General features: G+C 37.5%; 1 protein-coding gene across 1 annotated transcript; it reads left to right on the top strand.

The window, feature by feature from the left end:
- The first annotated feature begins 5,555 nt into the window (after positions 1-5,555).
- CMAS (cytidine monophosphate N-acetylneuraminic acid synthetase) lies at positions 5,556-21,730 on the top strand. The gene is made up of 8 exons (XM_054591340.1): positions 5,556-5,895; positions 12,680-12,822; positions 12,965-13,120; positions 15,961-16,094; positions 17,798-17,892; positions 18,269-18,440; positions 19,224-19,377; positions 21,059-21,730. Exons 1-8 carry the CDS (start codon positions 5,636-5,638, stop codon positions 21,247-21,249), a joined length of 1,305 nt encoding a protein of 434 aa, XP_054447315.1. The 5' UTR covers positions 5,556-5,635; the 3' UTR covers positions 21,250-21,730.
- Positions 21,731-25,574: the final 3,844 nt, after the last annotated feature.

Genomic DNA, 25,574 nt, shown 5'->3' with positions numbered 1-25,574 from the left:
CAAGAGGTAACTTACACATAACTAGTAACAGCTGCCAACACATCCACATAACATTGAATCTTAATTTGGATTCAAAGGAGGATAATGACTACATTGTAATCCAACAATTTTGTTTATGGGAAACTTTTCCAGGAATTTTCACCTACATAATTATGGGTTTATACACAAAATTATTAGGGATTATTTCCTTCCATAAAAATGTTGAGCAATAAGAAACTGTTGAGCTAAATAAATTATGGTCTGTCAACGTCAAGTAATTTTATACAACGTTTAACAGTAAGTTGAAAGACTTTGTAATGATACAAATAGCAAAAGAAACTAAAATTGCTTCTATATTGCATTTACAACTCTGTAAAATTCTATTCATTAAAAAACTAGTAAGAAAGTCTTAGCTTAGTTTCAGAGGTAGAGGTGAGATCTTTAGAGTCTGAGTTTCTAACAACTGCAGCCACTATAATTAGTAGCCAGGGCTTTCATTGTATGTAAGACAGCCCTTGAGGACACACAGAAATATGAAAAGAAAGAGGACTTTATACGGAACTAAGATTCTTGCAGCACCAGATACTGACTACGCTAGATTTAGATGTTAATATGGCTTCATTCCTACACACTTGCTGGTGAAATTCATCAACATTAACAAAATTATAATGAACAATACTATTCAGTGATCTTCAGTAATGGACCAAATTCTGAGCTAGGCACTTTTATAATATCTTAATTAATTCTAAGGTAAAAATGATTCCTAAACCAGAACTGAGATTTAGACATGGCTGTCAGATGGTGCTACATGACACCCTTTCCACTGTTTCTAGTTATGTTAAACTAATCTACAGATTGGCAGAAGGAAGCATTCTAGAAGCCAAGGTGATGACAGGCAGACACTGGAGTGATCCAGCCACCAGCCCAAGAATGCCAGTTCCATCAGAAGCGACACGGAGGTGGCCTTGCTGACACCTTGATTTTAGCCCCGTAATGTTGATTTTGGTCATCTGGCCTCCAGAGCTGTGAGAAAATACATTTCTTTTAAGCCACCACGTTAGTGACCATTCATTATAGTATTCATAGGAAACTAACACACTAGTATTTTCTTGAAGATTTTTATGTTGGTATTCATAAGGCATATTGATTTGTAGTTTTCTTGAGATAGCTTTGAGTACTGGCGATGTAACCCACATCCCTGAACTTGTGCCCGTAAAATCTATGTTCTCTTTTGTTTCTAGCCAAAGCTTGTTCTTCCACCTAACATTTGGCCACCTCCCTTGCTGTCTACGTAAGAAAAATTGCTTCAGCAAGTCTTTCCTCTTTCTTCTGCATCATTAATTTCTTTCCCTCTCTATTTTCTATTACTACCTCATAAAGATGCTATTATTTCTGACCTCTTAATTAAAAAAATAAAATAAAAACCTCTTCTGGCCCCACTTAGCCTTTCAACAACTCTCTTTTTCCTTCTTGTTCCTTACACGATTCTGTGTTTAGTTGCCTGCATTTACAATTTCTATGTTCCCTCTTCTCATTCCCTCCTTAGTCCACTTCAGTCAGGGTTCTGTCAACCCCAACCCAGTGGACCTGCTTTCTCTAATATCACTAATGGCTCTAGATTGCTGGATGCCCCAGTCTCCTTTTACATCACCATCATAACATTTGATATAATTGATCACATTTTCCTCCTTCTAATATTTTTAGTCATGTATGTTTCAGGCTACCCCACTGGTTTCCTTTCTGTTTAGGCCATTCTATCTCAGTCTCTCTTGCTGTGTCCTTTTCATGTCCTTAACCTCTGCATGGTAGAGAGACCAGGACTCAGACTTCGGACTTTTCTATCAACGTTTTCATTCTAGCCAATATGCAGGGTTGTTTGTTTTGTTTTGTTTTGTTTTGTTTTCTACCTACAGGTTGTTGACTACAGGTCATCTACTATTATGGTTTTGAATCCTATCTGTATGCTGATGATTCTGAAGTTATATTTGTATTCAAGCCTCTCCCATGACCTCCAGACTTATATATTTAATTACATTTTTATATCTCTTTGGATGTCTAACAGGTGTCTCATACATGACGTGTATAAAACAGAATTCCTAATTCTTTGCCCCCAAACTGGCCCTTTTATACTTTTTCCCATCTCAGTGAATGGCAGTAATGTTCACGTTAAAGATCCTGCCATCACTCGTACCTCCTCTTTTTCTCACTCCCCTATGACCTGTCAGAAAACCCTATTAAACTATGTTTTTAAGATATATTCAGAAATTGAGCACTTTTCATTACCTGCAATAGACTTCCAGTGCCCAAAAAAGTACCTGAAGCACAGTAGGCATGCAATAATAATTTTTTGAAAGAAAGAATGAATGATGTCATATGCTTGCTCTCTGTAACTCTCTTGACCATGCTAGGCCCAAAATACCTTTATGTGCTGTAATCTGGCTCACTTGTTCATCTCTTTTCTCATCTTTTTCCACTAACCAACAAGTATCACATGCTCCAAGTGTAGTGACCTACCTCATGTTCCCCAATTTATTACTTTGTTTCATTCCTCTGTGCCTTCCTCAATACCGTTCCCTCACCCTAGAACTTTCTCACACTTTAAGAATATTTCAAGATTTATCTCGGCCAACAAAAATCTCATTCTAACCTAACTATTTCTCCACTGGTGCTTGCCTGCTTCAGCACACATACATTTTACCACAGCACAAACCACACTCTGCCGATGTGTTGGCCTGTCTCCCCATCAGAGATCTGAGTTCTGTGTCTTGCTCATCTTGCTTTGGTATTCCTAGAGTGTGGCACAGGGCCTGGCTTGTGGAATGCAATAAATGTGTGCAAATGAATGAGTAAAAGGATTCTTATGTATATCGTATTTGTTCATATATGAAATCATAAAACAAGAGGTAATATAAAGATATTTTTATTATAAGTATGAATGAATGATTCTTTGGTAGCAACATTTAACATGTATCTTTAAAGGAAGAATGAGTTGAAAATTTGCTTTGAGGGTGGTTTATTTTTATTCCTCCAAAGCAATCCAAAGACAAGCAAATATTTCCTCTTCCCAGCATAGTTATTCTCTTTTTAAATTTTACTTTATTTTTTAAGAACACTTACTTAACATGAGATCTACTATCTAAAAAAATGTTAGAGTATATGATACACTAGTATCAACTACAGGTACAATGTTGTAGAACAGATCTCTAGAGTTTATCCATCTTGCTCAACTGAAACATTATGCCCATTGATTACAAAGGAGAAAAATATATTAAATGAGTATATTCAAATTTCATTGAAAAAATATTCATCAGGCTTTCTGTGCCATGTATTGAACTAGATGAATCACCTTCCACTTTTACTACCATTCTCTCTTTCTTTCCCTTTCTATCTCTATCTCTCCCTCTCTTTCTCACAACTGAGACAGCCAGTTGTCAGCTCTAACCAAAATTGTACTGTAACAACACAAAGAATAAAAAATGCTTTATTATCATAAGGTTGCAACTACTATGTACGAAAGCATGTGTGGGCAGAGACTGGGAAAGTAATATGAAATGCAGCTCACTGACATTTACTGAGTACATACTGTGACCCACACATCGTTCTAGATGTGATTACGAAGAAGGAACAGTCCTTTTCCTGGAGGGGTTCACAATCTCATTGCATTCACTCAAACTGCTGGAATCTCCTTTGATAAGTAACTGTGTGCCACTTGCTCTGTTCCCAGCTTGAAGGGCACCAATGTGCCACCAGCATCAAACTGCTCAGGTTTCAGGGGCCCATTAAAGTTTATGAGCTTCTAGGGAATTACTGTGGAGAATGGCAACTTTATTATTAGTGGGAACTAAGATTGTTATATTGGTGGAGAGACGAAAAGAGTTTTTGGTACATAAGAAGCAGATGTCTTTCTCACATAGTTACTAAAAAAATCAGTGTTGGTGTTTCTGAAGCACAGTAACTACAAAGGTCCTGTTCAAAAAGTCAGTGTATGGGCAAATTGACAACTTGAGCTGCAGTTTTGGGATGGTTCTTGGAATCTGGCGCCTTCTTCAGGCACTGCATTGATATTTGTTCATAGCCATCCTTCCCCATCTGAAAGAAGAGCACAGCTTTTTCTCTTAGAACCAGTCCTGGGAAGGGCTGGGCCATCCATCCCCTACTTCACAAGTAACAAGGTCTAAAGTTTCCAGTGACCGTCCTAGGACCCAAAACATTAAAGGCTTATTCTGTATCTTTCACAAAAGGCCTAGACCCGAGAAGCACAAACGTCTTTTTACTCTCCTTGAGAAGGGACAGCAATACTACCACTTTTCATTCCTTCTGGATGCATTGGCCTCCACGTAGGACATACAAGGAAATTCTCTACTTCCAGATACAGGCTTGCAAAAGTGGTGAAAAACAAAACGCTTTGTAGGTCAGTGGTACCTTCACAAAAATCTATTAAAAACAGCAGGGGGGGGGGGGGTGTGTGTGTGTGTGTGTGTGTGTGTGTGTGTGTGTGTGCGCGCGCGCGCGCGCACATCTTTGAACCTCTTGGCTGGATCAAAAGGTTTAAATGATGCCATCAGGGCTCTTCCTCTTTTATCTCGGCGTATCTTGGCCCTGATTTCTTCGGAGTGAACGTCAGTATGCCAGCCCATTTCAAATCAGCAACACCCCTCCTTCCCTCTTTCCCTCCCCCACAGCCTGCTCTGAGCATTTAGGTTTATGTGGCCTTTACGACCCAAAAACTCAACAAGAGAAAGAATCTTTTTTTTTCCCGGGATGTCTGGGAAAGACTCTGGTGGGCTCTGTTTGATCGTAGGGCTCTGTCTAGACCACAGCTGTGTTCAGGTAGATGAGGTACTTAGCTTGGGTCACACATCTCCGTTACAATGCAGGGGATGTGAGTGGAAGGAAGCCCCACCAGGTAAGACAGGTAACACCTCCTAAAAGGGAAATAAGTTTGACGAAAAAAGCAAGAAACTAAAAATTAAAACCAAAAAGCCAAAACCAAACAAACACATGAAAATAACTAGAATAGGTATTTGCTACGCTAAGGGGAAGAGTCAGGTTGGCTTTCAGGTTTTCGCCGCCAGGTGGCTGGTGAAATGGATAGAAAATGTAGAGGCAGAAGCATTTTGAGCCCAGGGAGAGCTGAGTTTTTAAAATGTTGAATTGAAGGTGACTGCAGGACATTCGAATGAGGTAAGCTCTTGAAAGTAATGAGTGTCGGGAACATAACAGAAAGATATACTTTGAAAATATAATTTTTAATATAAAATTGATTCGTGTTAGGGTGCATCAGGGTATGCTGTGGGAAACCCACTACAATTCTTACTCGGGTAAATTCTCTAGCAATAATCTATGCTATTTTAGGAATTTCCGTACAACATCCTCCTCTGCACCGCCCGCCCTCAGAAGCCGCTCTTCCAGCCGTCGCTGGATTCTCACTGTTAGGGGTGCGTTTGGAGTCCATGATAAGAACCTTGGTGAGGCAGCCCGGGACTACAATTCCCAGCGTACTCCGCGAAGGAGGAGGGACGGGGCGGGGTGGGGGCTGGACCGGGAGCAGCCACCCGGCGAGCGGTGAGGCGGAGTGATCTGGTGGTGCCGAGCTGAGTTGGCGAGAGAGGAGATCCCGGATGTGGAGAAGCTGGGGAGAAGGCGTGGGAGGAAGATGGACTCGGTGGAGAAGGGGGCCGCCACCTCTGTTTCCAACCCACGGGGGCGGCCGTCCCGGGGCCGGCCGCCGAAGCTGCAGCGCAACTCCCGCGGTGGCCAGGGCCGAGGTGTGGAGAAGCCCCCGCACATGGCGGCCCTAATTCTGGCCCGGGGCGGCAGCAAGGGCATCCCCCTGAAGAACATTAAGCACCTGGCGGGGGTCCCGCTCATTGGCTGGGTCCTGCGTGCGGCCCTGGACTCGGGGGTCTTCCAGAGGTGCGCATGTGCTAGAATGGGCAGCGCGGCCTGGGCGGGGGTCCGGAGTGGGAGCCGGGCCACGGGAGAAGCTGGGTCTCCGGGGGAAATCGCTGCTGGAAGGGGTGTGGAAGATCCGGCGTGTCTGGGCCCCGGCTGAGAGCCCAGGGAGAACGGGCTCCCGCTTATTCCTTGTTCTGTAGATGCTAATGGTCTTGACCTGGGTCAGTTCCTGTCCCCTCCCTTGAGAATGCCATCCATAAAGGCGGAAATTTCCTTAACCGTCTTCTGCCGCTCTGGTTGACCTCGCTAGATAAAAAAGGCCACTCTTGTGAAACTACTGCGATAATATGTGAATTTTTTTAGACGGAGGCCGTTGGGCATCCACTGTTGCTCAGCGTTTGATAACCACTTGGTGCTGATCCAATAGGGAGGCATCGGGTTCATTAATGGAGTGGGGTGTAAATGTAAAGGCTTTCTAATTTGAAGCTCAGCTTGGAGATCCTTTCCTGACCTTTGAAAAATACTCAACGCTATCTGCCTGTGAGTCAGCACAATCTAGGGCTCCCTACATTTGTACGTAGGTGAGAGACAGTGGGAAAAGTGTACAGTTGGCTGTTTCATCAGCTCGTAAATGGTTTTATCATACCTTTGGAACCTTGGCTGCCCTAAAGACAGCATCATATAGAGGCATTGCCAAATACCATAAGGATTAGGAGTTATAAGCTGATGTCGTTCATAAAAGATGGGAGGTAGAAATCTGTGCCAAGAATGAATTTACACCTAGTAACTTCAGCCTAATTATATTTGCATTGGTTGTGAGGAGTAAATTATTATAACGTTTGATGTTTGGGTTCGTTTTTTAAAGAGATGGCTGCTTTTGAAGCATATTAATTACCCACATTTTTATACGTGACTTTCATTTACCTAACCTTGTTTAAAGAGGAGATACCAAAAAGTATAAATGTACTAATTTCTTTATTTTCTTAACCCAAAAGAAGCCTGGGTGGAGCGAGGTAAATATGAGCTGGCACCCGGAAGATAACACTAATGTAACAGGAAGTGTGCAAAGGAGAGATAGGGAAAGACTTCAGGATGTCGTTCAATTCAGTAAACATTTACCGAGACCTAATTTCTGCCATATTCATCATCCAAGGGAATAATACCAGGGTGAATGTGACATGGTTCTTTCTGGTGCAGCCTACAGACTTTTGAAAATTTTTACCTCCTAACAAAGGGTATATACTAAAAAATAAGGACTGAGAAGGTGCACCCACACAGCAGTGATGTTGTAAAGTTCTATTTTTGTGAAATGAACTAGAAATCAAAATTACAGATTGAAAGCAAACCTCACAACTCTTTGGTTGCATAGATGAAGAAACCCCTTTGAAACTGGCTAACCAAAAGACGGTAAGGCTCCTTTGAAGTACCATCAGGTTCAGGGGCAAAGAATGGCCCATTCATTCAGCAAATAAAGGTGTGCACAAAAGTAAGTTTACAGTTGTGAGTATGCAAAACAGGTTATTCTTGTATTATTTATTATATTGTACTATTTTCCATACAAACAACTATAAACCTACTTTTGCCAACCCCTTGTATTTATTGACTACCTACTTTGTGACAGGCACTGTTCTACATCCTTAACCAGAGGTTACAGCAGTAGCAGTAGAGCCAGTCCCTAGCCTTCTGGAACTTGCATTATAATAGGGAGAGACCAACAATATGCGAACAGATTAAAAGTACATTTATCAGGTGGTGATATTTTAAAATTAAATTAAGATGATGGTACACTCTGTCACCAGAATCCTTTTTTTCTTGGATCTTCTAAATAGGCTCTCCCTTTTTGGTATCAAGGTGATTGTGTTGAGAACTGCAGAACTTTCCACACACATTACAACTCCATCCAAACCTCTGTACTCAACCAAACTCCAGCATAGTTTGTAGCAGTTTAAGACCAGTTTAAGTCTAGGATGATCCTAGACCTCTTTAAAAATGCCTGCCTGAGAAAGCCCAATTCTGCCAGGAGAATTTACTTTTAACATACAGCTCCTGAACCCCCACTTACAGCAGTTACTTTAGAAAGTTTGTAATTATAGATCTCTTTTCTGCCCTGTGAGATCTAAATTTAATACTCAAAACTTTCCCGAAGGACCTGACAGCCATCTCTTTGAAATGCCAACATTCTGGGAGATAGTTCACTCCATCCCAGTCCCTAGGGAGGATGAAGATGCCTTGCTTCAACTTGCACCTTGCCTCCTGTCGTAAAGTTAGAAGTTTGCTTCTCCGCTGGTTAAGCACCAGTTAGCAAACCCAGAATGGCCTAGTTATGTGGACCTAACCCCCTTTAACACCCCTAAGTGCCTTTCCCTTAGCGTACCCCAGCCTTGTTTGGGGGTACTTAAGTGCAGTTCATGCTGGATTCTTTTTCCTATTGCAGTAGTTAACAAATAAAACCTATCCTTGCTGCTATAACCAGTGTCTGGCTTTGTTTATCCTTGACAGGATTTCTCATATTCTGCCAGGTTTAAGCCTAGTCAAAAAGAACTTTCCTCTTTGCAACTTAAAATCTCGTTAGGTCTCACTGCGTTCCCTGCTCATCCTTGAGCCAGTGGCTGTGAAAACACAGTGCTTGTCCTGGTATAGTTTAGCCCTATCTACTCCTGGAGCAAATAATGAAGCACCCCTGAAACAGAGAGTTTCATCAAGAGAATTGGAGTGCAGTTACCAGAAGAGGGAATAGGTGCTGTACGTCAAAACCCAGTAAACAGCCGTTATGGCAGGTGTTGGGGAATTTGCCATGAAATTATTAGAAAAGACATGTATACAAGTATATTAAACAGTGACTTTCCTGTCTTCATATATTGAAATGCATTTGTTTGAAATTCCATGAAAGAATAAATGACTGGAGTACTGTCTTAACTTTTTCTGTGCCAGTTTTATTTAGTACAACTAGACTAGAGAGTAAGTTCCTAAATGTTTTATACTTTGAGCCACTTATTTTATCTGTCACTGTATCAATAATAGTAATTAGAAGTAATAAAATTAGCATTTCCCTTACTAGCAAAAAAAGTATAATCTTTCTAACTCCCTTTTCTAACTTAAAGCATTGTCTGTTAATGTGATTTTACTCTTAAGTCATAGAACTGCTTGCTGTTAAGCATCCACACTATGCTGGGAAGCAAGGCCATATACCCTGGAGTCAAAGTGTGTTAAGTGCAAATTTGAATAAATCAATATTTTCTGTGCCTTTGTGTCATCATCTTCATGATGGATTTGTGTCTGTCTCATAGGCTTTCTGAGCGAATTAAGTGAGATAAAGTATATCCAACCCTTAGATTAGTGCCTGGCATATAGTTTGTGATCTATCCTTGACATTTTCCCCTTGTATTGAAGGTTTTTATATTCTTCATCTCTTCCATGGACCAGTGTTGTTACAGGTAAAATGGGAAAGATGTAATTATCTTCAAAGTGTTTTTAATGCTAATGTTCTTTTGAGTAAGATTGGCCTGGGATGACCCCTGCTCTACTAAGTGAAATGCTTCTTGTGAGCAGGTACTACCTACCTTACTCACTTTGGTGTGCTTTATATATCAATCTCAACTGAAGTGTGCTGGTTTAAGTTTAATTGACTTATTCTGAAGCTGCAGCTAGAGTTTGGAGCAGACTTCCTGCCTCTCATCTTGTACTTTCTTTCTTCAGAAAACATTTATCCCAGGAAGGAAATGAAGGCATTCTGACCGATTTGTGTTTTTCAGGACTAGAATGCACCTTGAAGATTACTTTGTTCAAAGGAATGATTTGACTTCGCTGAGGCAGATTTTTCTGGCTCATCAAAATCAAAGCCTAGCAATACTTTAAAAGTTACTAACTTGGATATTTAGCAGTCAAGAAAAACGCTGTGATAACCTTATTTTCATTTAGTAAAAAGTATTGTTAGAGTTGAGTTTGTAAAAGCTTGGTTTTCAACAGTGGTTCAGATCTGTAAAAGTAAAACACATAACAAATTGATTTTTTTTTTTAACTGTTGCCTAACATACTTGTAAAAAAATAAGTGTTTCTAGGGTGTGGACTTATGACTAATGAAAGGCTGTATTATCTTTAAAATTGGCGGCATATGATTTGAAATAACTTTTGTAGTCACTATGGTTGACATTCCTGTTTATCCTGTTAAATGTGGAATGACTTCATGTGAGGCTAAAGCCATTGGCATTTAGACTTTGACATTTACTCTAGACCTGATTGTAAATCTTATGTGGCCTGTTTGTTCACTTGCCCCTTCTCTCCCTTTTGCCCTTCCTCATCTAATTCCCCTAAACCGAAGGAAAATTATCTATTTACTTAGATCCTTTAATAATAGATGACGATCATTGGATTTTAAGTGTACATATTGGGTGCTATTTTTATATTCCCAGAGCCATTGCCTTACATAATACATATAAATTAGATATTTGGACCTTTGATAGTCTGAAAACAACTTTAATTTTCCTTCAAACAGAGTCAGTGTGAGGACTAAATGAGACTGTGTAAATGTTTTTTATTACCACTTCTATTTTATTATTTTGAATAGCCAACATTTACTTAATGTTCATTCTGTGCTGTGGTTTATAGTTAATCCTCATAACAACCATATGAGATAATTACTATTATCACCTCTATTTTACTGAAAATTGAGGCTTTGGGAGAGTATGGATTTTGTATAGTCATATAGCTAGGGTGGAGTGTGACCCCTTCCTTTAAAGTCCATACTCGCAACCATTTGCTCTTTCATTCAACAAATATATATAAGCACCTGTTATACAGCAGGCACTATGAAAATACTTTGTGAAAGGTAAAGAATTAATAGAAAGTTTAGTTACTGCTTCCTTACCTCTCTTTCCTTAATGCTTAAAGGGAATTACAGTGCTGTGCTGGCCTCTGTCTATGGTCTGTATATCTCAGTGTCCAGACTAGTGCCTAGTGCCTGAAACAGAATAGGACTAAATAAAACATTTCATGAGTGAAGGAATGAATGAGTGATAAATGGCAGTAAAGAGAAAAACAAGCAAACAAACCTCTTCCAAAAACCTCTATTTTATTTAATCTATCTTTTAAACATTTCAGAAACATCACTGAATCCTGTGGTGGTAAATTTTCATACAGTAAAGACCAGGATAATAAAGTAAATGGCTTCAGTAATTTATTTCAATTAGTGGTGTAAATTATATGTCAAAAGACCCATATTTTGGGTTTTAGTATTTACTTTTAGCTGTATTCTAATATCGTACCACCCTCCCTTACTTTCTCTATTTAAAAAATTCACTAGATTTTCAATGGTACTTTACTCTTTGACTTGACCTTTATAGAAAAATCTATCCTCAAATTATTTCAGATGTTGAGATGGAGGAAGATGAGGTCTGAGTGACATGAGTAGATGCGAGACACCTGACCCCTAGCCAGTGACTCATTTACTAGGATTCCTTAGAGAAAAATGGGGTGGGGGATTAATTGACTTCTAGATTTAAATCCTCCTTCTGCAAATATTAAAGGGAATAAATGAAAAAGAGATGTCAGAAAATTTTCTTCAATTATTTTCTTTTCATTCTTGGCAATTAAGTGGAGACATTTGACACTTGTAATTCCTCTTTAGAGAATGTTGAATGAAGAGGTGAACGCACAGGCAAAAGACTGTTAAGTCATTAAATGAACTTTATGTAAGACACCATTAAAACATCATGGCTAGAATGATACATCTTCCATTTCTAGCAGTAGGAATTTGTAAAGGTCCCTGAAACTTTTCAGTAGAGACTAGTGTACCTCTCCATAATACCAGTTGGTTTTTAGTCGTCATTCATTTAAAGTCTAAATGGGCAACTGTCTTAGCTGCGGTTAGTAGAGCAGTTAAGCTAAAATCTCCGGAGCCAGTCAGGTCATGTTCTAATTGTTATCACCCAGTTGATTGTGTCCAAATATTTATATACCCATTATTAATTGGCAAAAAGAGTTGCATGTTTTTGTTTTATTTGAGCCCAGATTTATCATTTAGTTTCTTCTTAGTTTAAAACTTTCAGCTTGGTGGTTTGGCGAAGCCAAGTCCACTTTTTTTTAACAAGTATATTAAAATGCTATATAAAATATTTTAGATTTGGATGAGGAATAAGAAGCAAAATATTTTATTTAAATTTGAACTTCTGGAGTTACTATTTTGCTTAATATACCAGTGGCCTTAAGAATACCAAGTATCAAAAAAAAACAAACAAGTATCTTTCCAATTTTATGAAACTATATCCAGAGCTACATAAGTAATATTTATATAAATAACAATATATGTTATAGGTAGTATAAATCTATATGTAAATACAAATATATCCAGGATATTTTATTCAGATATTTAAAAATATTGCTTATATTCAAAATACTTGATAATTTAAAATTTTACAGTACCGTGGTACCTCAGTACTCATCATTAATTCATTCTGGAGCTCATGACAAGTGCCAGAATGGGCGAGTACTGAACAATCAAACATTTTCTTCTATGAGGTGGCATCACAACTCACAAAAGTTCTAGCAAGTGGGACAAGTCCCAAGCAAGCACCAGTGCTGAAACATTTTTTTTTCTCATCAAATGCGATGAGTAAAGGATTTGATAAATTCTGAAGGTGACAAGTGCTGAGGTATGACTGTACTTTGGATCCCTAACATTATTTTGATGGTACAAAACCTATTCTAATATTATGTAAGCTGTATTTTGGGGTTTTAGAGCTCCTTTTTATATTTAATGACTTCTTTTAGTGATTTGGCGTTTTTTTTATTTTTAATACCTATACAGTGTGTGGGTTTCAACAGATCATGATGAAATTGAGAATGTGGCCAAACAATTTGGTGCACAAGTACATCGAAGAAGTTCTGAAGTTTCAAAAGACAGCTCTACCTCATTAGATGCCATCGTAGAATTTCTTAATTATCACAATGGTATGAATGTAATAGTTTATTCAAAATTTTATGTAATTTCCAACTTGCTTATCATTTCACAAGACTTGTTTTAACATTTACATTTAAGATTTCTGGCTTGCAAAGAACTTTATTCTGATGTCCTTTTAATTTTTTTTTTAAGAGGTTGACATTGTAGGGAATATTCAGGCTACTTCTCCATGTTTACATCCTGCTGACCTTCAAAAAGTTGCAGAAATGATTCGAGAAGAAGGATATGATTCTGTTTTCTCTGTTGTGAGACGCCATCAGTTTCGATGGAGTGAAATTCAGAAAGGAGGTAATCTGTTACATCAGTCTTTATTTTAGCTCATTTTATGGAGAATCAGTTTATCAGTTTTTTCATATGCAAATATTCTTTAGGAGTAAGGAGGATAAAAGGGAGCAGTAAAAGAGAACATGTGATTCTTAACTGTAGTCTCTAACTGCAGTTAGTAGGTAATGACATTTCTAATCAGTTCTGAATCTTGTGATTACTGAGTCAAGACAGCCCAAATTAAGTCTTTGCTTTGCTTTTTAAAAAAGCAAATTTTTTGCTTTTTAACCCTTTATTTACCTTTTGAGATTGACTTACAATTTTTCTAGATCGAATACTTTTATGGTTCTAGACATGTTTGACAAACTCCATATAAGTCATATAGAATTGTGGGAATAGAAAGCATCCACCAAGAAGTTTTGGAGGAGTGCAAGAGTAAATTGTGGAATTACTTCCCAAAAGATATAACTCTTTAAGAAGAAGCCCATGGGGTTTAGCTAGAGCCTGATTTCTAGCCAGATAAACTAGCAAAATATTTAACAAGAATAGAATCACCAAGAAATAGGTAAATGTAAAATACTTCGGGAAAGACATTGTGGTTTCTGTTAGGTGCCTTGACATTTGTTGAATGTAGGGAAGCTGGCCTAATTGTCTCTAACATATGTGTAACTTAAGATGTTATTCTTTTCAAGATGTATCTTTAACGTGTCATTCCATTATCTTCTACCATCCATGTTTCTTATAAGAAATCAGCTATAATTCTTATCATTGTTTCTCTGAATAGGATTTTCCTCAGGCTACTTTTAAAATTTTCTTTTTATCTTTAATTTCCATAATTTGACTCTAATTTGTATTGCTCTGGTTTTCTTTGTCTTCATCCTGTTAGGAGTTCTTTGAACTTTTTATATCTGTAGGTTGATAATCTGTCATCAGTTTTCAAAAATTCTCTTTAAATATTTCTCCTGCCACATTTTTCCTCTCTTTCTGGGACTCCCATTTTAATGGATTTTAAACAATTTTATGGTGTCCGCATGTCTCTCATGGTCTGTTCTGTATTTGTTTGTTTTTCTCTTTGTGCTTCATTTTGAGTGATTTCTATTGACTTATATTTGAGTTCATTGATCACTTCTTCTGACTTGTCCAGTGCACTGTAAATTCTGTCCAGTGAACTATTTCAGATACTGTGTTTTTCCATTGTAGAACATAGACACCTTTAGGTTATTTTTTAGAGATTCCATTCTTTTTTTAAAAAGCTCCATCTTTCCATTCCTTTTTTTAAAAACCTTCTCTCTAATTTCTTTAAGATGTTCATGATAGTTATTTGAAAATCCTTGATTGCATATTCCAATATCATATATTTCTGCTTCTTTATCTTATGTTATATTCCAGACATAGAGACTAGGGTATATATTTCTTCTATTGGGCTGACAGGGTAAGGGGCTAATCACTTTGATATAATTAGGAGCTGGGCTGGATTGCACCTATAATTTTAGTTCACCTCTTACTGCAGGTGTCTGTCAGGTACCTTGTATGTATTGATAATACCCCTCTGCTAGGAGGACGTTGGGATCTAAGCACTGTGAAACTGCAGAGATCTCTTCTTGCCTCCCAGCTGATTCCCTGCTCCCCGTGCCCCAGCACACTCAACGAAGTTCTGTCAGGGGAGTCATAGAGTGGGGAGAACTAGCTCTGTGTTTGAGGTTCCAATCTGTGACTCTAGTCCGTGGGGCCATTAAAAACTCTTCTGGTTTCTCCTCATCCCAGCAGAGTCCCTCTGCCTGTACCAAGCTTGATCTTTCTCTTATCTGGTCCTCAGACTAAGCAAATACCCCCAGTGAGAATTCAGCCACTGATTCTTGTTCACCTAGGAAAGACTTATCACTCTTTCCATTCTTCAAAGTACCATTTGAATTATCTAGCTTATGTGTATTTGCTTATTGCCTGTCTCCACCACTAGATTGCACACTCTGGGAGAGTATTGTTTGCTGTGTATCCAGCTCCCGTAAAACTATACCACATATTCAATATATGTTTGCTGTGTATTTTCCTAGCTATATCAAGCATTGGGGTGGAGTTGAGCAGAGGATGGTTTAGTTAGAAACGGATGTATGTAGAGGTTATTTCCAGAAGCATTTATATACAACCAAAAGTGAAGAAAGATTCTGAAGAATTACCAGCTATTACACACAACACAAGTGCATATGTACCCATATGTATCCACAAACACAATTTAGGTGAAAGGCAAGGGTATCCCTGTATACCAATACTGAGGGCATCATTAATTATATCATGTTATGATAATTAATGTTGATATTGCTGAGCCTTCATTACCAAGATTAATAATAAATGCTGTTTATTAGTATGGTTAGCATCTTTTTTAACCACTGGTAAGAATGCATAATATATAAACACTTCTGTCATTATAAAAGGTTCAGTAATTTAATGGTGAAATCTTCATTTTTCTATAATAATTCCATGAAAGTCATTCATAAACCACATGAGATAAATAATACATACATTATATGAGTCAAATATTGAATATGAGTATTTTATAACAAATCAGGTTTTTTGAAGCTTTGTACTTTAAGGCTGCCTTGACGTCCTCCCAAAACATTATATTTCTATAAATACCTTAAAATCCTATTATGCAGAATTGCTCTATGAAATACTTTATTTTCTATTATTATTGTTGTTGTTATTAGAAAACAAAGATAAATCATCAGAATTAGTAGAGATTTTGTTAAGATCCTTTTAATTATTTGTCTAGATACAGAAATATTCTATATTCTGAGTTTATTTTTATGCTGAATGAACACTTTTAGTATCCAAAGCAATATGGACTCACTATAGCTTTTTGCTTTTAGTTCGTGAAGTGACTGAACCTCTGAATTTGAATCCAGCTAAACGACCTCGTCGACAAGATTGGGATGGAGAATTATATGAAAATGGCTCGTTTTATTTTGCTAAACGACATTTGATAGAGATGGGTTACTTACAGGTTTGTGCCTTCCTTTTGCAAAAACCTTTTAAACCCTTTTGTGTGTATGCTTTGAATTTTAGGAAAGATATATGACACAGTTCATAATGGAAAATATCACCCCCTAAGGAAAAGCAGTATCTAACAAGATTTACTATCTGAGGCATTTGTCCTACAGGCTTACCCCAAACTGATCTTTGGAATCCATTCAATGAATATGCAAGGAATTCTGCTACAACTGTAGCATTAAGATAGGAAATAAATCAAGAGTTGAATGTTCTGCAAGTGTCCTGATAGTCATATTATTCCATTCAAGACTACTTAATATATGGTTATGTTACTGTCAGGTTGTGGTTGTACAGTTGAATAACTTATGTTGCTTCAGTTAAAAACAAAAACAAACAAACAAAAAAAGGAAAAAATCCAGTAAAGGTAAAATAGCACCAACCTGGGTATTGCGAAAACCAATTATAATTTTGTCTCTATCCCTATGTAACATTGAATATATCATTTTATCTGTTTTTGCTCTTATCTTAAAGACGTTGGATGACTCGTCTTTAGAGCCTACATGTTTATATCATATACTGTTTTTTCATTTTAGTTATAGCCATTATTTATTCAGCATTTACTGTGCACCAAGGACTCTATGAAACACTACATAGGGTGGATCTTGTGATCTGCATAGCAACAAAATAAAGTGGACATTCCTAGCCTATATTTTCAGAAGAAGAAATGGCAGCTCTGAAAAATGAAATGATTGACTCAAGGCAAAAATAAGTGGTAAATGGTGCTGTCAGGATTTGGCTTCAGATCCTTATGTTATTCAAAAAATAGCAGTAAAGAACAAACACACACCAAAACTCACTTCTCTATAGTAGAAATTCTAATGCGACTCATGCTCTGAGGGAACAGTATTTTTCCAATCTTCTAGTCATTGTATAGGCAAACTGTAGACTGACTGTTAAGTTTGAGAGTTAAGGAAAATCCAATTTGACAGAGATACTACCCCTCCTAACTGTGGTCTGGCCCTTCCCTAAAGTGTGGAGAAAAATGAAGTGTCTCATCATAACTAGACTTGTGAAGAGATTAGCAGTTCTGAAAAACAAAATTTTCCACTAATTGATTTTGCTATTGAAATGAATGTAATCATAGGAAAGGTTTCTCCTCTTGCTCCCTTATTCCAGGATCAGGAGACCATCCCTACCTTTGCTCACATATGACCTGCACACTATTGCCCACTCCCATCTGCAGCACAGGGATCTAAGATGATTCTGTACAATAGATATTACAGTTATTGTTTCCTCCCCCATCTTACCTCTTAGTTTTAAATAGGAAAAAATTCCAAAAATATTTATACTGCTTTTGAATGGTGATGAGAGAGACTTACTTAGAACAGAAAATTCTTGTGGTCAGAATACTGGAGGATGGGTATTAATTGTAATTTTTGTGATCTTAAAAGAGAAACCTATTCAAAGAAAAATAAGAACTTGCACTATATAGATAAAATGTTAAGGTTATTTGTTTGGTTTGAATATATGGAAAACACAAAGATAAGCTTTCTCTACCCCAAAAAGCAAGGCAATTTGTTGTATGTCACTAATATTACTGGGTTAATCATTTTTCTTAGTACTGTAGAAATGAATTCATTATTCTGTTATTAGAAACTTTTTGATGTATGTAATGCATGTTTAAAACAGTACTCATGGAATTTGTACTATGCTTAGGGTGGAAAAATGGCCTACTACGAAATGCGAGCTGAGTACAGCGTGGATATAGATGTGGATATCGATTGGCCTATTGCAGAACAAAGAGTATTAAGGTAAAAACAAGACTTATATAGTCTTTGCACGAGACTCTAACATTGTTTTTAATAGATATGTTTAATTGTACTTAGGAACACTGATTTGTGATATTCCAGCCATGTTAGGGTCTGTGTAATTAGTTTGCTCATGTGAGGAAGACATATACATAAAATATTCCTTTAGATGACCTATTCAATAAGTTGAGAAACACATCGTCCACTTACACCACACTACTTAGGCTCCACTGTAAGGTGAAGTGTATATGTGAAGTAAATATGAAAGGTAATCTTTGAATAATTGAATGGGAATGTGTTAAGTTTACTGGCGTTAGCCAGATGAGAAGTAGCGATTAGTATTGCACTTGTATTCAAAGGTCTATTTGGTTTCTTTTAGATATGGCTATTTTGGCAAAGAGAAGTTTAAGGAGATAAAACTTTTGGTTTGCAGTATTGATGGATGTCTCACCAATGGCCACATTTATGTATCAGGAGACCAAAAAGAAATAATATCTTATGATGTAAAAGATGCTATTGGCATAAGTTTATTAAAGAAAAGTGGTATTGAGGTATGTGCCCCTGAATATAGCAATGTTTTTTTAAGATTAAGATTCAGGGTCAAGGAATATGTGAGGGAAATGAGATATACATTTTTAGTATTATCTATTAAAATATGCTATTTAGCCTTCACATACCTAGAAAATTATCATACTATTTACTTTTAAATGAGTAAAATGTCAACCAACAAGTAATATTTATTTTTTGTTTTACAAATGTGAACATATTATTTTTAAACAGATGCTATCTAATTGCCATAGGATTTGCATTAATAAAGATTTAATAAAAAATAGGTATTAGTGTTTAGAAAAATGGCAGATATCTTGCAGACTTTAAAATGTAGCTTATGCTTATGATTAAAAATTTTAATTCAAAATAACAATACTTGTTTATCTTAAAAAATGAAGGCTAAGATGATTTCTCATAATTCACTAAAAATCTTACATGTGTGTCCTGAGCAGGACAAGAGACGGAGTATAAACTTTCCTTTGGATAAATTGAATTACAGGAGAATCTTAGATTGGCTTCAGACAGTATATATTGTATTTTTTTAAGCTATAGATAGAATCCTTTCCACTGTAGAAAACAGTGTCTTTCACCTTTATGGAACTACTAGATGTAAAACATTTTAAAGCTTTATTATTTTTAAGTAACAGGCAAATTTTACTTAATTTCCCCTTCAAAAGGTCAAAGGACTACTCAGTTGTGACTTGTATTATTTATGAGATATTATCATATTCTGAAAGATTTCTGTTTCCTTTATTTTCTCATTTTGCTCTTTTTTTTTTTTTAAGGTGAGGCTAATCTCAGAAAGGGCCTGTTCAAAGCAGACACTCTCTTCCTTAAAACTGGATTGCAAAATGGAGGTCAATGTGCCAGACAAGCTAGCAGTTGTAGATGAATGGAGAAAAGAAATGGGCCTGTGCTGGAAAGAAGTGGCATATCTTGGTTGGTATCTTTTCATTCAGCCATAATAACATGAACCAGGGTTTTTTAGTGACTGCCATGACGAAGTAACTGCTTGAGCTAAGCCGACCCTTGGGTTTTTTAAAAGAAATAGAAAATGAGGAAGAAAATTCCCAGGTTTAGCATATTGTAAGGAAACAGAAACTCTTCCACTACTGACAAAAAAAGTATTTAACTGGGATAGCCTTTCTGGAGTTTACTTTGACAATATTTATCAAATGTAGCCTAGTAGCATGTTTACCAACATATGCCATGGGGTCAGACCCCAACACTGACTAGCCAATTTTGGTAAGGAAAACCTTGGTTTCCTATCTGTAAACTGGAACTCTTAAAATTACCTATTGTCATTGGTCTGTTATAGAGAATAATAATATAATCTGAGTAAAGCATTTAGCAGATTTCTAATATATAAAAAGTACACTGAATATTTTTAGCTATTACTAAATGCACATAGTTTTGACCCCAAAATTCCAATTCCAGGAAAGAAATTGGACAAATGTGCCAATAATGGAGGAAAAAAAGAAATCACCTAAATATCCTACAAAAATAGAATATCCATAAGATTGAATACTATGCAACCATTAAAAACAGTGCTGTAAACTGTATTCATTGATGTGGTCAGATGTCCCAAGTTTTTCACATAGTACTAAGTAAATATATTTCTCAGATATCTACTATATGCAGGCTTTGAACTGGTTCCTAGGATATAATCCTTACAGAACTCACAGTCTAATGATATCAGTATTTTAAATATCAATAATGGCATGTTATTAAAATACGTAACTATAAGCCATGTGTGAACTAAATATTTACCAGGGTAATATGGGCCTCAGAAGAGTACAGACTGCTTTGGAAGCAAATGATCTGGGGCCCTGACCGATAGTTGATTATATGAATCAACTATAAATCACCTAGAAAAAAACAATTTTGAGACTGGTATATTTGAATATGTACTAGATTATTAGATTTGATGGTTTTGTTAGTTTGATGATATATCACTTTTTAAAAAACGTGTATCTATTACGGATAGATGCTAAAGAGTTTGGGGGGTAAAATATATCTGGGAATTTTTTCTTCCTCCCCTCCAAAAAACTAGGTGGCAGAGAAGAGAGGAAAGACATTTGTAAATGATCTAAAACATTGATAATTATTCCACATGAACTTGGGTTCTTAAATATTTTGAACTTTTAAATAATTCATAATTTATATATAAAATTTTTAGTAATTGTAATGTGTATGGCAAGCAAAGAGCATACTCCATTCTCCTTTAACTGATATGGGTTTATTTTGAATTGCTTAGGAAAACCCTCCCCCTCAATTATACTTTTAAATCCTTTAACACATTTTTGTTCCATCTGGAGTGTCCAGCCTTTAGTGTGTGTGGGCCACACATTAAACACACAAACGCTAATGAAAACTGATGAACAAAAAAAAAAAGTTTTAAGTAAATTTATGATTTTGTGTTGGGCCTCATTCGTAGCCATCCTGCATCACATGTGGCCTGTGGGCCACGGGTTGGACACCCCAGATTCATAGTATTCTTACATGCAATGCTTTAAATTACTAAAATTACCAGAATTACATATTGGTTGTTGTTTGCATTATTTGGAAAGAACGTCTTTGTCTCTTTGAATGTTCAGCCAGTATATCTTCTACCTGCTAGGAAACGAAGTGTCCGACGAGGAGTGCTTGAAGAAAGTGGGCCTCAGCGCAGCTCCTGCTGACGCCTGCGCCACTGCCCAGAAGGCTGTTGGCTATATTTGCAAGTTTAACGGTGGCCGGGGAGCCCTCCGAGAGTTCGCAGAGCACATTTTCCTCCTGATGGAAAAGGTGGTTAATTCCTGCCAAAAATAGAAATTAGTATAATGTTGGAAAAGAAATATACAGCCTTCTTCAGCTACTTTTATTTTTGATTAAATACAATTCCATGTTCTAATGTTACCGAGAATGTGATTTGATTTGTGATATATCTTCATATCTTTTAAAGCAAGGTCTTCTCAAGTTGTCACTCCAAAACCTTCTGTGAAATAATTGTGCCGTACTTTTTTTCTCTTTATGCAAGATAACTATTTAGAGATTGATTACTATCTTCCTCACATTTTTAGTAAATGCAAGTAAGAACATGATCAAAATTGACTTTGTATTGTACCCTGTAAAACTGTGTTTGTGTGCTTTTAATGATGCTGATATTTTATTTATTTGGGGACAGTGTATGCTCTTCTCTTAATAAAATGACATTTCACAGACTTGATGAAAACTGCCTTGTTGCTATAGACAAAACCAAACATGCCCTGATATCCTTTAAATACTGACCATGCCATGAGTATAAGAAACAAACCACTACATACCAGGTGTAAAACTCCTGATTATACTTTCTACATGTATACATTTAGCATATGTACACAGTACAGATATCTGAAGAAATGCAAAGGTTATAGCTTGACTTGAATAAATTGTTTGCAGTTGTACTGAGGTCATGGTGATTATGTGTCCTATATTTCGCACTTATTACAACGTTATAGCTACCACAGATGACTTTCACCTAATTAAATTGTTAGAATGGGGCCTTATCTCATAAATATGGACACTTACCTAATAAACACTAACCATTTCCTGTGGAACACTTGAATTTCTTTCAAGTGAAAAGCTCATGTAAAACTCTGGAAAGAAGCAATTCACTCAGGCCAAGCTATACTGGGAGCTGCATTCCATTGTCAGGACTGGATGGATTTGTACAGCTCAGAGTCTGCCCCTATAGGCCGGACAGAAGTTGGAAGAAAATGATTATCTTGTATCTAAATTTTTTTAACAACTTGTGCTGGTTTTACTCCCATCTTTCTGGCTTTTCCACTTTCTGGCTCTATTTTCTCCTACCCCTTAAATTTACACACCCCAAAGTTTCTAACCCCAGTACTTGTTCTTCCCAGAGATCCCATCTCTATACAGTTTCAGCTGCAGCCTCCACGCAGATGACTCCACAATCGCATGACTCTGAAATCTTATCTCTGCTGTGAGTTCTGGTTGCGTCTCAAACTCTTCATGTGATTAACCAGACTCCTGGACTTTACCTCTCAAATGATGATCTTATCATTGAGACATCACAGGCTTTCACAATTTCTCCTTTTCATCTCTAGTCAGTTACCGAATTTTGAACTTGAAAGAACTAGCCTGGTGTCCTTTCAGTTTATCCAATGTTAATTGCGAAGTCTAATTGTCCACATTTGCTATTACCCTTAAAAGATCTTTCAGCCCCAATTGGTGTGGCTCAGTGGGTTGGGCATTGTACCACAAACCAAAAGGTTGCTGGTTTGATTCCTGGTCAGGGCACGTACCTGGGTTGTGGGCCCAGTCCCTGGTTAGGGGTGTGCAAGAGGCAGCTGATGAATGTTTCTCTCCCTCCCCTTCTCCTTCCCTCCCCTTCTCCTTAAGATAAATAAAATCTTTAAAAAAAAAATTCTTTTAGTGACTCCATGCTGACCACACAATGTGGTAAAACGTTCCCTAGTCCAAATGTACTCTGGACACAACCTAGTATTTCCAGCCCAGTTACTGCTGACTTTTGTGGGTCCCTTGAGCTAGTGTGTGGAATTCTCTTACAATGCCTTTATTATTGAGCCTATCCTCAAGTCTTTCCTTTAACAGCCACATGAATCATTCTCAAAACACTCCTGCCAAAATACCTCCCAAAGTAAATATGCATAATCTAGATTATACTGGAGCCTGTTCCATTTCAGTGACCAAAGACAAGTATAAGAAGACAGTTGAGTCCTCACTGTGACTCCTGTTTCCTGTGTTCCCAATTGTAGTGCACCTTAGTCAAAAATACATACTCTGCTCCTCTATGTAAAGAACTTAGAAGTTGCCAACCCGTTCCTCACAACAAGAAAAGTTGGAAAAACGAACTCAGTAACTTTTTCTTGGACTTAATCAGAGAACTGAGGCCAGAGGGCGGACAACCACTCCAAAATTTGAGGAGACAGGAACATCCAGAGAGAGAGAGAGCACCTGACACTTGTTCAGCCGGAGTAAAAGCTCCTGGGTGCTGCAGCTAATCAACACCTACCGTAATTTGGCTGACCTGCCAGAGGTTGAGTGTGGACTGCTGTGACAGTGAGAAACTCCTGGAGCCACAGTCAGGGTTGGGGGAATTTTCCCTCCAGAAATGCCAGCAAGTTCTCACAAGGTGGATCTGAAGATCTGAGAAAATTTCCCCTGCAGCCCTGACAGAAGGGGAATAGCGCTTGGGAAACCCTCCCAGATTCTTCTTCCTAACAAAGGCCTGCCCTCTAGTAAGAAGGACATCTCCCCAGAGAGCGATACTGAAAACTTCCTGTATTTTTGTCGTGTATAATGCACAATCTTTTTGCCCAAATTTCTGATGGAAAATTAAGGATGTGCATTCTACCTAGGTATAATGATTACATGTGCCATGGGTATAATAATAGGTATAATAATCCCATGTAATGTGCACAAAAACGTGGATGCGCGTTATATGCAGCAAAGTACAGTCCTCCTACTGGGAGAAGGGAACTCCGCTCTATTCCAGTCCACACCAGCCTTCCTCTCACCTGAAGGGGGAAAAACCCCATAGTTAACAGAAAGGAGAGGGCACCAAGGAAACAGACTGTAAACGTACCAGGCAGGAAAGACGACAGTAGGAACAGAAGGAAGAAAGCTGTATCTCAGGCAGAGGGACAGGAACACCCCCATCCATACTCCCAAGACAAGCCCAGTAAATACCGTGACAGGCTCCTTCTCTTTCACACCCTGCTCCACCCCAATATGTTGCCAGTATATGCCCTTGAGTGGTATACAGCTGGAAGACTATACGTCACAAACTTTTACCATGGGACAATACAAAAGAAAGTCCCAAAGTCAAAAACAAGGACTCGGGGGGAAATTTGAAATCTCTGGTACAAGAAACATTAAGTACAGCCTAGCTCCCAGTAAGATTAATGAATCTTCACACTAAAGACCAGTTTGTCTTGGTACTTATTACCCAACCACATATCTGACTTTCAACAACAAAAAGTTACATGGCATACCAACGGGCAAGAAAAATCAAAAAGTCTGAAGAGACAGCAATCATCAGATCAGACTTAGATACGATATAGATGTTTGAATTATCAGGCAATTTAAATAGCTATGAACAATATGTAAAGGGATGTAATGGAAAAAGTACACAACATAAAATATCGGATAGGAAATATCAGTAGAAATATGGTAACTATAAGAAAGACTCAAGAAAATGCTGGAAGTCAGATAGCAAAAGAAAGGAAGAATGCCTTTAATGGGTGCATCAGTAGAGAGGAAAGAATAGGTCAACTTAAGTATTGGCCAGTTTTATTGTTTCTCTTTGTGTCTGAATTACATATGTTACATTTATTACATTTTTTCCAGCTTTGTTGAGATATATTTGGCATATAACATTGTATAAGGTTAACATGTAATATGTGATTTGAAATATAGCTACACACTATATACATTACAAAATGATTACCACAATAGGGTTGTCAACACATCCATTACCTCATACACAGTAACCATTTCTTTTTTTTTAAGTGCCAAAATTCTGTAAGATCTACTCTCTTAGCAACTTTCAAATATATAGTACAGTAGTGTGCACTTGGTCTCAGTAAATTACTCACCTTGTAACTGGAAGTTAACCCTTTGACCAGCATAACCCATTTCCCTTACCCCTTTGCCCCTGGCAACCACAAATACACTCTCTTTATTAATTCAGTTTTTTTAAAATTCCACTTACATAAGATCATAACAGTATCTTTCTCTGCTTGACTTATTTCACTTACCAAGTGTGTGCACACATTTTCTTTATCCAGTCATCCACTGACGGACACTTAGGTTAATCCATGCATTATGAATGTGTCAAGTGAAGCACAGATACGTGACGTAGTCCAAGATGATACAATAGGAGACCTCTGAACTCCCCTCCACCCACAATCATACTTGAATATACAGCTACACATGAAGTAATTCCCTTTGAGAGAAATCCAGAAACCAGCTGAGCAACTCCTATATATCAGGCAAATGAGAAAATACCCACATTGAAACTGGAAGGAAAGACTGAGGCCCACTGGCCATAAACTCCAGCACAGCACCGTTCAGTTGTGAGGGAACTCCCACCTCTCAGCTTCTCCAGGAGGATTTGGGCTCCATAT

The sequence above is a fragment of the Pteronotus mesoamericanus genome, unplaced genomic scaffold, assembly GCF_021234165.1.
Source record: "Pteronotus mesoamericanus isolate MK-2021 breed Mesoamerican mustached bat unplaced genomic scaffold, CSHL_Meso_final scaffold_21, whole genome shotgun sequence".
In the NCBI taxonomy this organism is placed as follows: Eukaryota; Metazoa; Chordata; class Mammalia; order Chiroptera; family Mormoopidae; genus Pteronotus; species Pteronotus mesoamericanus.
This window is presented reverse-complemented; position numbering and strand designations above follow the sequence as displayed.